This window comes from Piliocolobus tephrosceles, chromosome 1 (assembly GCF_002776525.5).
Source record: "Piliocolobus tephrosceles isolate RC106 chromosome 1, ASM277652v3, whole genome shotgun sequence".
Taxonomy (NCBI): Eukaryota; Metazoa; Chordata; class Mammalia; order Primates; family Cercopithecidae; genus Piliocolobus; species Piliocolobus tephrosceles.
The window spans coordinates 22,806,877-22,822,255 of record NC_045434.1 but is presented as its reverse complement, the minus strand read 5'-3'; the positions used below and the strand labels follow the sequence as shown (position 1 = coordinate 22,822,255).

The 15,379-nt window shown below is 45.9% G+C and overlaps 1 protein-coding gene and 1 long non-coding RNA gene across 4 annotated transcripts in view; one reads left to right on the top strand and one right to left on the bottom strand.

Annotated features, from left to right (window-relative positions):
- UCK2 (uridine-cytidine kinase 2) overlaps positions 1-15,213 on the bottom strand; it is an 87,883-nt gene extending 72,670 nt beyond the window's left edge. The window contains exon 1 of the mRNA XM_023207061.3: positions 14,770-15,213. Coding sequence (XP_023062829.1) covers positions 14,770-14,868 — 99 coding nt within the window. The 5' untranslated portion in view covers positions 14,869-15,213. The remainder of the gene's footprint in view (positions 1-14,769) is intronic.
- Positions 567-9,395, top strand: LOC111539286. Of its 3 annotated transcripts, none has more exons than XR_002730629.1 (3): positions 567-631; positions 6,857-6,961; positions 9,235-9,395. It is a non-coding gene; the product is annotated as an uncharacterized LOC111539286 (long non-coding RNA). The 3 variants fall into 3 exon arrangements; XR_002730628.1 differs by lacking the exon at positions 567-631 and adding an exon at positions 1,595-1,704; XR_002730627.3 differs by lacking the exon at positions 567-631 and adding an exon at positions 6,433-6,670.
- Positions 15,214-15,379: the final 166 nt, after the last annotated feature.

Below are 15,379 nucleotides of genomic sequence, written 5' to 3'. Positions count from 1 at the left end.
AAACTCAGTCTACTGAGAAGAGAGCAGTATGGGGTGTTAGAGAAAGAAAAACACAGGATGCAAACCTCAATTCAGACTGCAGTGAACTGACAGAACACTTCCTAGGGGAAGTGACAGGTGAAGAGGTGTTTGAAGGATGAGTAAAAGTGACCACACAAAAGAGGTACATCAGAAGCAGCAGCATCAACACGTGCAGTAGTCTGGAGGTGAGCTCTCAAGAGCTAGGACTGGAAGTGCTGACAACTCAGGGTGGGGGAGGACCGATATGGCAAGAAGGGAGTGACAGGAAGCAAGGCTAGAAGGACTAAGCCTCCTGTGGCTTAGCTGGGAGAAAAGGATGACAGCAAGACTGAAGGCAAAGAAGAGCTACTGAAGAATGTACAGGAAGGACAGGCAGCATTGGAGTTGCATTTTTAAAAGATCTCTCCAGCAGCAATGTAGAGAACGTTTTGGAGGTGGTCCAGATTGGCAGCTGGGAAATCAGTCAGTGGAGAGTCATTCAGGCAAGAAATATGGATGCGGATTGGGAGGAGAAATTATTTCAAGAGAAATTCAGAAAGGAAGATTGACTGCACCAGGAGACGGGATGGATGTGGGAGAATGTGGAAGAGCAGGAGTGACAGAGATGACTGTAAGGTTTCTGTCTTGTGCATCTGTGTGGAGAGAAAATACAGGTAGAGCAGCAGGTCTGTGGCTGGGAACAGGAGGAGGCAAGGTATTGTCAGGAGTCTCATTCTGGATAAACGCTGGTTAAGAACATGATGTGGAAATGCCCAGTGACAGCTGAATAAATGAGAAAGAAACCCAGGAAAGGACTCAAGGCAGGAAACAGCCAATCTTCGAATCACTGAAAAATAGAGAATACAGAATAGGGAGGGGGAAAAACCAGTGAACCAAGAAGGGGATTCTGAGGCATGACACAGCCATGGGCAGAAAAGGGCCCAGGGATGACTGAGAAAAATGGTGAGAGTGAAGAAAGCCAACCAGCCAAGAGCAGTGAAACCAAGAAAAGTTTCCCAGAGGACAAGGGCACTGCCAAGTGTTACAGAAAGTCAAGGTAAAGAATCTACAGCTTGAACAGGATTTACAGACTAGGTGATTACTGGTGACTTTAGCAAGAAAATCTTTAGCACAGTCATTAACACTTTCTGACTCCTCTCGACCTGTGACAGCACTTAATCGCTGTAGCATTTACTTGGCATTTAGCACACTTTCAACAATCACACTGAAGCCCTCCCTGTGCACCAGACTGGGGACACAAGAGGAATCACTGACACTCCAGGATCCTGGAATCTGGAAGTCAGGTGTCAACAGCCAACCATGACACAAGAGAATGACTGCTACAGGAAACCAGTAAAGGGAGTATTACTTAATTCAGTTTGGCAGACGCTTAGACACCTACCACGACACTGGGCACTGGGTTAACACAGATGAGTCAGACCTAAACATACAAGCTCCCTGAGGTCAGGGCCCTTCTCTAATGCACTGCTGTGTTCCCAGCACCTCACAAGTGTCTGACACACTAAGTAATCAACACATATTTACTGAATGAGTGGCCGAATGAACAAAGACATGGACCTTTTCTTTCAGGAGCAGGAAGGAGTGGATGCTTCAAAAACTGCAATTTGTGACCTGGATTAAAGAAGCAATAAGGGCCAGGTGCGGCGGCTCACGCCTGCAATCCAAACACTTTGGGAGGCTGAGGTGGGTGGATCACCTGAGGTCTGGAGTTCCAGACCAGCCTGGCCAACATGGTGAAACCCCCATCTCTACCAAAAATACAAAAATTAGCTGGGTACCGGTAATCCCAGCTACTCGGGAGGCTGAGGCATGAGAATCGCTTGAACCCTAGGAGGTACAGGATGTAGTGAGCCGAGATCGTGCCATTGCACTCCAGCCTGGGTGATAAGAGCAAAACTCCATCTCAAAACAAAAAGCAGCAGCAGCAGCAGCAGTAGGATTTTGCTAGGCTCATGGAGATTTTTATATCCATTATAAATATATATATGCACACACATACCCCCCTACACACACGCATGCACACACAAATATCTATCTCCTGTACAAGGCTAAGTTACTAGAGTCACACAGATACTGGTCATAACCACAGATACTTCATAACCTCTAGCAGGTTATGAAGAAACAGTTTGATAGGAGAGGTAGCGAAGGGTGGGGAGGGCTTTCCGTGGTGCCGGGAATAATCTATGTTCACCATATGATAATTCATTGAACCGTGCATTCAGAATTTATACATTTTGCTAGGAATTCTATTTGTAATTGAAAGATTTTTTTTAAAAAGATACTAATAAACTGTTTTTTTCTGCCCCTACCTACCTACTACAAAACAAGAGACCTTAACTCCTTCAGGAAAAGGCACAACTTAACTACAGGAAAGGATAGCTAAGGCCTACAGAAAGCTGGTAACACACGAATAAGAAACTTGAAAGGTTGACCCAGGAAGAGGGTGCCCAATATTTGAGTAGTTATGGGCCTTATCAGCAAAGAAGTAATAACTCACATTAGTCAGTGGGACTCAAACTACAAAGGCTCCTTATCACTATCAATGCCCCCATTCCTAGACCCTGTCAGGCACAGATGCCAGGGAGCCGTGCTGGACAGCAAGACTGGCCAAAGATACACTGAAGGGACAAGTTCAAGGGATCGACTGCACCACATGCTGACTACGGTTAATGACAACGTATTGTATACTTGAAAATTGCCAAGAGAGTAGACATCAAGTGTTCTCACCACAAAAAAAATGACTGAGGTAATAGATATGCTAATTAGCCTGATTTAACCATTCCACAATGTATACATACATTAAAACATTAACGTGCACACCATAAATATATTTTCATTTGTCAGTTAAAATCAATGAATAAGTATTTAAAAACATTTTTAAAGGCCGACCAGGCCGGGCATGGTGGCTCACGCCTGTACTCCCAGCACTTTGGGAGGCGGAGACTGGCGGATCACTTGAGGTCGGAATTCGAGACCAGCCGGGCCAATATGGTGAAACCCCGGCTCTACTAAAAATACAACAAGTAGCCAGGCATGGTGGCACGAGCCTGTAGTCCCAGCTACCTGGGAGGCTGAGGCAGGAGAACTGCTTGAACCCGGCAGAGGCTGCAGTGGGCCGAGATCGCGCCACACTCCAGGCTGGGCAACACAGCAGGACTCCGTCTGGGGCAGGGGTAGGGAGGGAAGTTTGGCCAACGAGCCCCTTCTGACAGCACATCTGCACAGAACATGAATCATGGTACTGGCAAGTGACCGGCCCACTCCAGAAGCATATACCTCTACATACATTTTATAGTTTAACCCCAACACCTCTCCAAACCAGACATTCTCTGCTTTTCACAGATGTAGGAATAGGTTCAGAAGAAACAGATTAGAAGTGGTCGGCCGGGCGCGGTGGCTCACGCCTGTAATCCCAGCACTTTGGGAGGCCAAGACGGGCGGATCACGAGGTCAGGAGATCAAGACCATCCTGGCTAACACGGTGAAACCCCGTCTCTACTAAAAAATACAAAAACTAGCCGGGCGAGGTGGCGGGCGCCTGTAGTCCCAGCTACTGGGGAGGCTGAGGCAGGAGAATGGCGTAAACCCGGGAGGCGGAGCTTGCAGTGAGCTGAGATCCGGCCACTGCACTCCAGCCTGGGCCACAGAGCAAGACTCCGTCTCAAAAAAAAAAAAAGAAGTGGCCAAGCAGGAATGTTAACATGAGCCTGGCTGACTCCAAAACCCACGCATGTTCTCCACTCCATCAAGCTTCCTGGGCTTACCTCAAGGAAGCATTTTCTAAACAAACCAGGGATTCTCAATCCTAACCCGAAGTGGAGACATTATAAAGCTTCAATTCTATCACACCGAAAAACACCTTATACTCCACCAAGACCTAGCAAGCAGAGCCTCATGGCAGGCTAGGACTGAGTTCTTCCCAGAAGACACATCCAAAACACAAGCTTTTCCACCTTAACAACAGATGTCTCCTGACCCCTTCCTCCAGAAACCAGATGGCCAATCTCATGCCTACTTCAGCTTGTGTCCTCCCTCTGTAGTCAGACAAGGAGGCTCCCTCAGCTTGCATTTCCTTCCTGAAGAGTATTCACTACCTCTCTTGTTCAAACACTATGTATCACTCAATATTCTATTCCTTCTGCTCTCAAATGTTTACTTTCTCTACAAAAGGAGGTAGAGAAAAATGTAGCCACCGACTAATAAAAAAAAGCGTATCTTACCTCAATTAAAAGAAAAGTATTGAGTTAAAAAAAATAGGTGACAGTTCTTTAAGAGCATGACAATAAGAATTTAAAGTTAAAAGTTTAAGTTAAAGTCATTCTCTGATTTTTCTTTTTTTTTATTTATTTACTTACTTATTTATTTATTTACATATTTTTTTGAGACAAAGTCTCGCTCTGTCACCCAGGCTGGAGTGCAGTGGCATGATCTCACTGCAACTGCTGCCTCCCTGGTTCAAGTGATTCTCCTGCCTCAGCCTCCCAAGTAGCTGAGATTACAGGCACCCGCCACCATGCCCAGCTAATTTTTGTATTTTTAGTAGAGATGGGATTTTACCACATTGGTCAGGCTGGACTGGAACTCCTGACCTCAGATGATCTACCCATCCCGGCCTCCCAAAGTGCTGCGATTACATGCATGAGCCACCGCACCCAGCCTGATTTTTTTTTAATGCACCATTAAACAGGCATCTAAGCCATCTCGCATGCACACTTACAAGACCAAGCTCAGTGACTGACAACGTGCCAGCAATCTTATCCAGGTGATGGTACCCCAGGAGGAAATACAAATGTGAACAGCAAAGGGACAACTATCCACATCCCCCAGCAACAGGTTTAATGTTAAAACTAGTATTAGAAGCGGTAACTGAGCAAAGTAACTCATTCTTCAACCATTCAACAGATATTTGAGTGTCTAATGTTTACAATTTTAAATAGTGATCATGAGAAGGAGACACGTGAGCAACACTTGAAGGAGGGAAGGTGGTTAATGACACTGGTATCAAGAGATGCCCTGGCAGAATGAACAGCCAGTGCAAAGGACCCATTTGTAGGGCCCTCCCGATCTTGTTGTAGACTTAATTTACTAGGAGTAAAATGGGAAGCCACTGCAGGGTTGTATCAGAGCAGGGAATTATCCAACTTTCATTTTAACAGGATCACTCTGGCTGTTATGAGAATACAATATGTATACAAAGAAGGAAGAAGGAGATGCGTCAGGAGACAACTGCAATGATGCAACCGACAGATGATGAATGATGACCTGGACCAGGGTAGAAGCAAAGGAGTGGAAAAGTGCTCAGACTGCAGATATGTTGTGAAGGCAGGGCCAACAGGATTTCTTAATGGACTGGATCCAAGTGACTTAGCAATTATGAATGCAAACATGTTTGAAGACTACAGTCCAAAGTCAGCACTCTTAGCAGCCATTCTTCGTAAGTTCTCTCTAGGCAGCCTGACACTACAGAAGAAAGAAAGAGTAGTCAAAGATAACCCTGAGGTTTTAGGCCTGAGCAACTAGAAAGATGAAGCTGTCATCAACTGAGATGGTGAAGGTTAAAGACTGAGCATGTTTAAGGGATGAGATGAGGCGTTCAGTACTGGACATGTTGAAATTCCTATGATACACGGAGTTCGGAAAAAAAATACTTAATATTTGGTTATTCAACAAACATTTGAGAACCTCCTCATCCTTCCTGTTTTTGGACATGTGTTAGCTTCAGGCAATAGTGAGGTAAAACAAAGTCCCTGATCCTGAGAGCTCAGCCTAAAGATAGAGTAAACAAGCAAGGACCACACAGGGCAGGGAAAAAAATTCTGTAACTGAGGTCTGTTTAGGATGCTTTAGCAACATAGAAGAGGAGGACCCAAAAACAGCAAACAGCAACACCTGCAAAGGTTTGAAAGTGACAGTAAGCATACAGGGTACCAGGACCTTCAGGAAATCTAACTGGTATTCAGTTGAGATGAACGTTAGCAAATGGCAGAGGATGTCAGTCTTTCAGAACCCCACCAAAGCAAGCTTACAAATGCCTACCACTTACACAGGTTCAGATTCAAGAAGTACTTTCTGTGGCCAGTGGTAACAATTATAGGATACTCCAGGCTAGTTACAGAACTGTGAAAATGTAAGGGCTGTAAGGACCCTCTTCTGTAGATGAATATACAGATACTTAATAAGTAAGTGGCAACAGTGGGCTGGAACACAAGTGCTGTGGTTTGGAAGTGTCCTCCAAAGTTCACGTGTTGAAAACTTGATGTCCAATGTGGCAGTGTTAGGAAGTGGGGCCTGATGGAAGGTGTTTGGATCTTGGAGGCACCACCCTCATGAACTGGATTAATGCCATTATCATGGGAGCAGATTCGTTATGACAGGGGCGGGTTCCTTACAAAAGGAACCTCGTTTGAACCTCTTGGGCGTGAGGACACGCACTTTCTCTCCTCCCTTCCCCCGCCCCTTGCCCTTCTGCCTTCCAGGATGGGATGACCATGACACAGCAAAAAGGCCAGGTGTCAGACCCTCAATCTTGGACTCCTTAGCCTCCAGAACTGTGAGAAATACATTTCTGTTCATTATCAGGAATTCTGCTACAGCAGCACAAAACAGACTAAGACACCAAGCTACCTAAATCAGTTGTCTTCAAACGAGGGTACGTGAAAACTTCCCGAGCCAAGTGAAAGCAGGGATACCCTTTCACAATCCGGCTTCTCTCATTTTACAAAATAAAGGCCCATCACCCCTCCATTCTGAATCCATGCAAAAGGGTGATCTAAAATACTCAAGCTGATGCTGGAAGATGAATGACTTAATAATGGAATGACAATTTCTTTTACAGGTCTGGAAGTTTCCAGTTTTCCTGCTTTCTACAAAATTAGAGGAGATGAATGGCAAGCTAGTTGATTCATAAAAATCCACTGTATTTTGACATATAATTTCAAAGGTAAAAACTGAGTCTGATTGACCTTGATATAACAATATTCTTTCCATTTCCATCTACTTATTTATGTCAACAGGGTTCCTTAAAGCTTAGAGCTATACAAATGAAAAATCTTATTCTAGTATTAAACAGTAATTATCCACAGAATCATCAAATAATTCGGGGTGGAAGGCTCTATCTCATCAAGATGCTTTCTTCAAAAAAAAAAATGTATAAGATACCCATTTGGTTTTTTTTTTTAAGACAGAGTCTCACTCTTGTCACCCGGGCTGGAGTGCAGTGGCCCAATCTCAGCTCACTGCAACCTCTGCCTCCTAGGTTCAAGCGATTCTCTTGCCTCAGCCTCCCAAGTAGCTGGGATTACAGGCACCCGCCACTACGCCCAGCTAATTTTTGTATTTTTAGTAGAGATGGGGTTTCCCCATGTGGGCCAGGCTGGTCTTAAATTCCTGATCTTAGATGATCCGCCTGCCTTGGCCTCTCAAAAGTCCTGGGATTACAGGCGTGAGCCACCACGCCTGGCAGTATCCATTTGTTTTGATGAATTTTGTACTAATAAGAATAGTAGTAATGCAATCCAAAAGAAATAAATACTTAGATTCATGAGAACAGGAAATAAAATTTTAATGTATACTTTTGTCACATATGATAGAGTGACCAATAAAATTTTCAAGCATAAAAAAATGAAATCTAATTAATATTTTGCAGGGGAAGCAGAACTGAAATGATTGAGGAAAAAAGAAAAGTAAACATTTCTGACTCTAATAAGAGCTTGTTCATCTACAGGTTTTAAAATGTATGACAACAGGTCAAATTATTACAGTAGTTAGAACTCATCAGATAATTTAAAGAATGAAACCATTGTTGTTTTTAAGCGTATATTTACAATATATCAGAAATTACTTCCTTTTCAACTCTTTACTGACAATGAAAAAAACTGATGTCAAAAATATGTGATGGGGCCCAGTACAGTGGCTCATGCCTGTAGTCCCAGCACTTTGGGAGGCCAAGACAGGAGGACTGCTTAAGGCCAGGAGTTCATGCCAACCTGGGCAACATAGTGAGACACAGTCTCTAAAACAATAATAACAACTAATTTTAAATATATATATATTTTATAACATAAAAACATATTTTATAACATACAAAATATATTATATTTTATAACATATAAAAATATATGTATTATATGTGCAAAATGGGATGAAGAATTCTCCAAAATTCTCTTAGTGGTTATGAATGCAAAAATGTCTTTTAGACCATAGTCCAAAATCAGTACTGTTGTCAGCCCATTCTACCACAAGCTTTATCTAGACAGCCTAGGAGACTAGAAGCCTGCGAAGGGCAAAGACAGTACTCATCTCCACTCCCAAGGAAAAGCAATCCCAGAGACACAGAACTTTGGACTTCTACAAGACAGGCAAGGGAAAGCACAGCATGCTAGCTGAGATGACAAAACAGCCCTTGCTCCCTGCTAGCCAGCCAAAAAAAAGGTAAAAATGTCAGACCAAATAGCATAGTTATGGGCTGAATAAGGAAATAAAGAAGCACAACTCTACAACCCACACAAAATTTTTTGTTTCTGTCATGTATGTGCCAGGCAAAATTCTTGCCAAAGACTACATATCACAGGAATAAAAAGTACTGCTTGCTGGTCACCTGTCCCATAGGGTACTGAAGGTTAAGTGTGGGCATTCACAGAAAGACTGACACTTTTCCTATAATTTCACAGGGAGAAACCAAGTAAAAACAACTGCTTTAAAAAAAAACAAAAAAAGAAAGAAAAAAACCCATCTTATGGAAAGAGTATTGCTAATAGCAAGTTGGCAAAGCAAACTGTTTTCAGAGTTGTAACCTTCTCTCATTGTTCAAAATTCTCAAGCATACATTTAGAACCATTGCCCCCTCATCTAATCAAATGACCGCTTATGAGGCCTGAAAGTCTAATGCTGGAGGGCTTTATATGGTTCTTTATATTTTTCAGGTTATTATATTACATTGTGTACTAATGGAACTTTTTTGTTTTTTCTGAGATAGGGTCTCGCTCTGTCGCCCAGGCTGGACTGCAATGGTGGGATTAAGACTCACTCCAGTCTCAGCCTCCTAGGGCTCAGGCAGTCCTCCCACTTGAGCCTCCCAAGTAGCTGGGACTACAAGATGAAAATTTTCTAGCTCGTTTTAAAGAAAAGTCATAGCATAATTGGAGGATGGGAATATCATGATTTAGTAAGTACTATATATAAAATGATAACTTTCCTCTACTTGGATCTTTTTAGGGGTAACTTTTTCAAATATGATGATCATTAAACAAAAATTCAGAAGACTAAACTTAGAACAAAACCTTCAGTCTTGAATGATCACCAAAACTACCACCACCAAGGTCATCCAAGAATCACCAAGTATTCAACAAGATTTTTAAAAATAAAACATCTTTCAATCTTCAGTCACAAATAGTATTTTATCAACAATCGAAAGATTTTATACTATTAAAGAAATTATGTTTCTAAATGTTTCCTTTTTCTTTTTTTATTCCTACTTTGTATGTCGTAATTATATATGGGTTATGCTTATATATTTTATATACATGATGAAAAGATCAAATGCTTTCATGACAAATCAGCTTAATGACTGAAATGGTTTAATGGACATGAAAGCATACAGACATATGCATACACACTCGCATATAAAAGCATACCCTCAACCCTTTTTTATTGATTTTAAAATACTGAAATACAAGTCTAAGATTTAGAGACCATAAGTAGTTCCAACAGCACCACTACCAAGCCCACTAGCAACAAGGTCAGGTCTTCAGCAGTGAAATTCCCAAAGACAATCTGTCTTCACCACAGAACCTCATAAAAGCAAGATTTGACAAAGAAATGACATGAAAGCAAATGCTATGTAGTGAACTGGTAGGTGACCACAGACAGAGTGAGCATCAGAAACCATACTTCAAAGACACTCAAGGAACAAAGAAGAAATACAGCCTGAGGAAAGGCAGCAGGAGAGGAACTACTGGAGGCAGCAGGACCCAGGGTTTCTTCATTCTACCAGATATCCTGCTAGGCATGGCTCGGTGAAAAAGCAGGAATTTCAGGCAGAGCAGACAGCAAGTGCGGACATCCTTGGCTGGGGGAAAGCCTGCCATGCCAAGAGTGGGTGTGGCTGTACTAGCTACAGAGGGAAAGGGAAGGAGGTCCCAAGGGCCAGATCACACCAGGCCTTCCCCGCTATGGCAGCAGTTTGAGGTGACGGAAAACACACAATGCCAGCTCTGAGAAAAACAGCAGAAGGAACAAACCAGCCCCACAGTCCCGGGAACACCTGATAGGAGGGTGTGGAATACGTGATCTGGCTGGATGGGGATGGCGACGGAGGTTCCAGAACAGGGCAGTGGAGCCCACACGGGTCCAGAGCACATTCTGAAGCACTCCAAAAGCAGATGCTGACTCATGGCCAAGCTGCACTGAGGTGGCAGTCCACACCTCAGAAGGGACAGCATCTCCTCTCGTGTCCCATATTGGTCACACACAGGCCAACCTCCCTAAAAATACTCACACGAAGAGGCCACTGCTTGTGGAGAAAGTTCAAAATAGATACAGATTTTAAGAAGAAAAAAAAACTGGCCGGGTGCAGAGGCTCACACCTGTAATCTCAGCACTTTGGGAGGCCGAGGCAGATCATGAGGTCAGGAGATCGAGACCAGCCTGGCCAACATGATGAAACCCCGTCTCTACTAAAAGTACAAACATTAACCAGACATTGTGGTGGGCACCTGTAATCCCAGCTACTCGGGAGGCTGAGGCATGAGAATCGCGGGGGGTTGCAGTGAGCCAAGATCGCACCCCTGCACTCCAGCCTGGGTGATAGAGCAAGGCTCTATCCCAAAAATAAATAAAAAATAAAAAATAAAACCCTAGATCCCAATCCCAGTCCTATCACTAAGTCCAAAGTTCCCCTAACCTCATCTTCCATTGTCATCTACCAGTAGGGAAGACACGTGCCTGACTTCAAAGGGAACAGATAATCAAATGCTTTAATGATAAAGTGACTTGGTGATAAAAACAGTGGAAGAAATTTAGAAACAGTAAACTGCTAAGGACAGAGACCTTCTCTCATAGTTCCTTAAAATCCTTATTTCCCCTCAATCCCAAGCACTTCAACAGGTTAAGTAAGAAAAAGTATTCTCTCACAGAACACATACTCTAATGGAAGCAGTCAACAAACAAGCACAAGCCAAGAAAGATACGGTAAGTCTATGGAAGCAGAAGAAAGAGAAAAATAATTCTCATTAAGGAAATGGGTAACAAAGCTCCCTCAAGGAAGTATTAACAGAGTTGAGCCTTAAAAAGCCTAAAGGCCATTCCAAAAAGAAGACGACTGAGCAAAATGTTAAGTGAAGGCAGTTCAGTAAGATGGTCTGTGCGCATTTGGCTGTATAGAAAAATAAGGTCAGGCATGGTGGCTCATGCATGTATTCCCAACACTTTGGGAGGCCAAGGCAGGCAGATCACCTGAGGTCAGGAGTTCGAGACCAGCCTGGCCAACATGGTGAAACCCTCACCTCTACTAAAAATACAAAAACACTAGCCAGGCCTGGTGGCACGTGCCTATAATCCCAGCTACTCGGGAGGCTGAGGCAGGAGAATTGCTTGAACCCGGGAGGTGGAGGTTGCAGTAAGCCAAGATGGCACCACTGCACTCCAGCCTGAGTGACAGAGTGAGACTCCATCTCAATAAAAAATAAAACAAAAATAAAAACAATAAATAGCCTGGGACCATGTTCAGGGGCCAAGGGGATTTGTACTGTACTGATGTACTTGACCTGTACTAAGCAATGGGGAGTTACCCAAGGTTTCCAAAAAGGAAAATGGCACAACCAGAGCCATTCCTAAGGAAGACCATTCTCATGACAGTGTAATGGAACAGATTCAGAGACTATTTCAGTTGTCCAATGAAGAAGTCACAGGAACAAGGAACAGACAATGAAAAGGAAACAGAACGATACTAAAAGTCACAGGTATGTATGCAGGCAAAGAAGTTTAGCCTGAGTTTTTTTCCCCTTTAGTGTTGTCACTACACCTGTCCTTTAGGGGGAAATATGAGAATCTGGTTTGGTTTGGTTTTGAGATGGGGTCTTGCTACATTGCCCAGTCTGGAATACAGTGGCACTAAAGCTCACTGCAGCCTCCAAGTCCTGGGCTCAAGCCATCCTCCTGCCTCAGCCTCCTGAGTAGCTGGTGGAACAAACCACCATACATGGCTAATTTTTTTTTTTGGTAGAGACAGGGTCCCTCTCTGTTGCCCAGGCTGGTTCTGAAGTCATCCTCCTGTCTTGGCCTAGACAGTCCCAAAGTGCTGGGACTAGCGGTGTGAGCCACTGTACTCAGCCATAATCTTTTTTGGTTTTTGTTTGAGACAGGTCTTGCTCTGTCACCCAGGCTGGAGTGCAGTGGCACAATCACAGCTCACTGCAGCCTCGACCTCCCATGCTCAACCATTCCTCCCACCTCAGCCTCTAGACATGCAACACCGCACCTGGAAAATTTTTTTTATTTTTTGTAGAGAACAAGTCTCACTATGTTGCCCAAGCTGAGAATCTGGTTTTTAACATAGGTCAAAATAACTTTCTCAACCCACCACAACTTTCATTTTATACAGACGGGGTCTCACTGTGTTGCCCAGGCTAGTCTCAAACTCCTGAGCTCAAGCAATCCTCCTGCCTCTGCCTCCCAAAATGCTGGGATTACAGGCGTGAGCCACCAGGCCCAGTCTGAATTTTTTTAATAACAAAAATATCAATAATCTTAAAGGATGACAAACTATCAATCAATTGTATGTCAAAAATGTACAAACAAGCTTGGCCAACATGGTGACCTAGTCTCTACAAAAAATAAAGATTAAAAAGCCAGCCCGGGTAGTGGCTCATACCCGTAACCCCAGCACTTTAGGAGGCAGAGAATTAGCTACTCCCATATTGGCTCACCACTATTCCCATCCCACACTTTACCCAAGTAACACCAAAAGCTTGTACTGATTATCAAGTTAGAACAGGTGACGACTGAGAAATACACAAGAACAAGAACAGAGTTATTCACCTTCTAGGGTGGCAGTTTTCACCCTGGTGGTAACTTAATTATTTAGATGATTACCAAGATCATTTTGTTTCTAAAAGCTCATATGCAAGTTTAAGTCTCCTCCCTACCTTAGGAGGACTGGACTTCAGCTTAAAATCTGGACCCCACTACATGCCAGGCAGGCACTGTGCTAGGAGGGCTGGGAAAACAGCCACGAACACACACACACACACACACAAAAGCTCCCAATCCAACAGGAGTATGCCAGAAGGGCAAGAATAATTCTAAAAGAACAGGTAAAGCTTCCTGAAAGGGCTAGCATTCTGGTTTTGCTTTGAATTACTAGTATAAGTCATAGTAAAGAACACATTCAAAAATTACAATTTTTTTTTAAAAGCCTTCAACCAGGGAGCACACAGAACAGAAACTTCAGGACCTAAAGCAGGCCGATTCCTAACCCTGGGAGCTAGGGACGAGATTAACTTCATCAATAAAGAAGTTCCACAGTGCCAGCCGCAGTGTCTAGCTGGGCTCCTTGCGCTAAAGTCGTCCAGACCTGGAGGGAAAAATGTAAAACCAAAATGGAGGAGGGGCTACGGACGAGTCTGCTCGGGAGCGAAAACCTCGTGGCTCTTTTCCTCATGGCGCCAACCAGCCTTCCTGCTCTGCTCTCCCCAGCCGGGGCAAGCATCATCCTGCCTCTCCAAACCAGCACACCAGCACCCAGCTCTCAGGCTCCCTTGAGGAACCGGTGCTCCAAATGAAGTTGGAGGGTGTTAAACAGTGGGAAAAACAAGTAGCCACATCTTAAAGGCTGTTAGGGGAGCAAAGAAAGAAGCATCTGGGAGGACTCCACCCTTCTCCACCTGCAGAAAAAGCCCCGGGTAAAGCTAGGAAGTCATTTCCCTAGTCTCTTCTTGCCTTGCTGATAAAACAAAGGAAACAGGCTCCTAAGAGGGTCAGACGCCCATACGATGACCCCCTTCCGTGGATCCAAGACGCGTACGTCCCGGACACCTAAGAGCATGGAGCCAGTACAACTTTCTCATTGAAGTCGACCACGTTTCCTCTTATAACCTTAAAAAACAGAAGCCCCTACTATTACCGTTTCATTAATGTCACGGCACCTATTTGGCTCTCAGGCTTTTACCCGGAAACCCCTGTAATCCCCAGCCCTTGAGTGCAGCCCCAAACGGGGCTCCCCTTCCCCGGGATGCCGCCTCGCGCGTTCCCGCCACCCTCGCCCTCCTGGCCGCGCTTCCCGGCTCGCTCCGCCCTCAGCACCGGGCTGCGCCGCTGGGCGAGCACGTCTGTGCCAGACCGGGGCTGGGGTGGGGGGGTAGGGGGGGGCCATCGGGGATTCGTAGGGGGTCCTGCGGAAAGCCCTCTCCCCCAACACTGGACTTGCAAAACAATAAGCATCCGCTTCCCTGCCCTTCCCCCATAGGACCCCGGCCACGAGTTATTAACGCAGGGGGAGAAAAGCGAGGGGAGCACTCCAGCCCTGCGATCGTAGCCGCGTACCCCAAGAACCTCCATGGCCCGAATCTTCGCCCGCCCCCGCCGCAGCGCTCCCAGGCCGTGCGGGGCGCACTCGGCGCTGGAGCGCGGCCGGGAGCGGACGCGCGCGGGCCACGCGGTGGCTGCAGCAACTGACATGGCCCGCGGCCGCCGGCCACATGCGCCGCCAGGGCCGGAGCCGGGAGGGGAGTGCGGCTTGGGGTCCCGCCGTACCTTGCCGCTGGCCGTTCCCCCGCTGACGCCGATAAGGAAGGGCTCGCCGCCGTTGGGCTGCTGGTGGTTCTGCAGGGTCTGCTCGCTGTCCCCGGCCATGGTTCGCGCCGCCCCTCCTCCCGCTGCCTGTGCGAACGGACGCACGCTCCCCGCCCGCGCCCGCGTCGGCCTCCCTCCGCTTCCCGCAGCCGCCGCTGGGCGCTGCCGGGGCCGAGGCTGCTGCCGCTCGCCTGCGAGCCGCCCGGAGCCCGGTGATGGGGCTGGGTTTCCCGGAGGAGCCAAGAGCCTTCCTTTGCCCGCAGCGGCCGGGCCGGTTTACATCCCAGGCAGAGGTCAGCGTGATGCTGCTGCTCCAATCCGGGCGGGCAGCGCGCTGCTATTCGCCGAGGCGGAGGCGGCGAGGCGTCTGGCCCCAGCCTCCGCCCCTCCCGGGCCCCGCCGCCGCCCGAGGTCTCTGCGAAAGGTGTGAGCCCGACCCTCCCTCCCTCCCACCCGCTCGCTTAACCCTTTCTCCGACGCGCCCTAGCGGACCCTGGGGGAAAAAAACAGGCTGTTCTGTGTTTCAATTTGGTATGCTACCACCTATTTCAGAAGGGATAAAAAGCTTGAA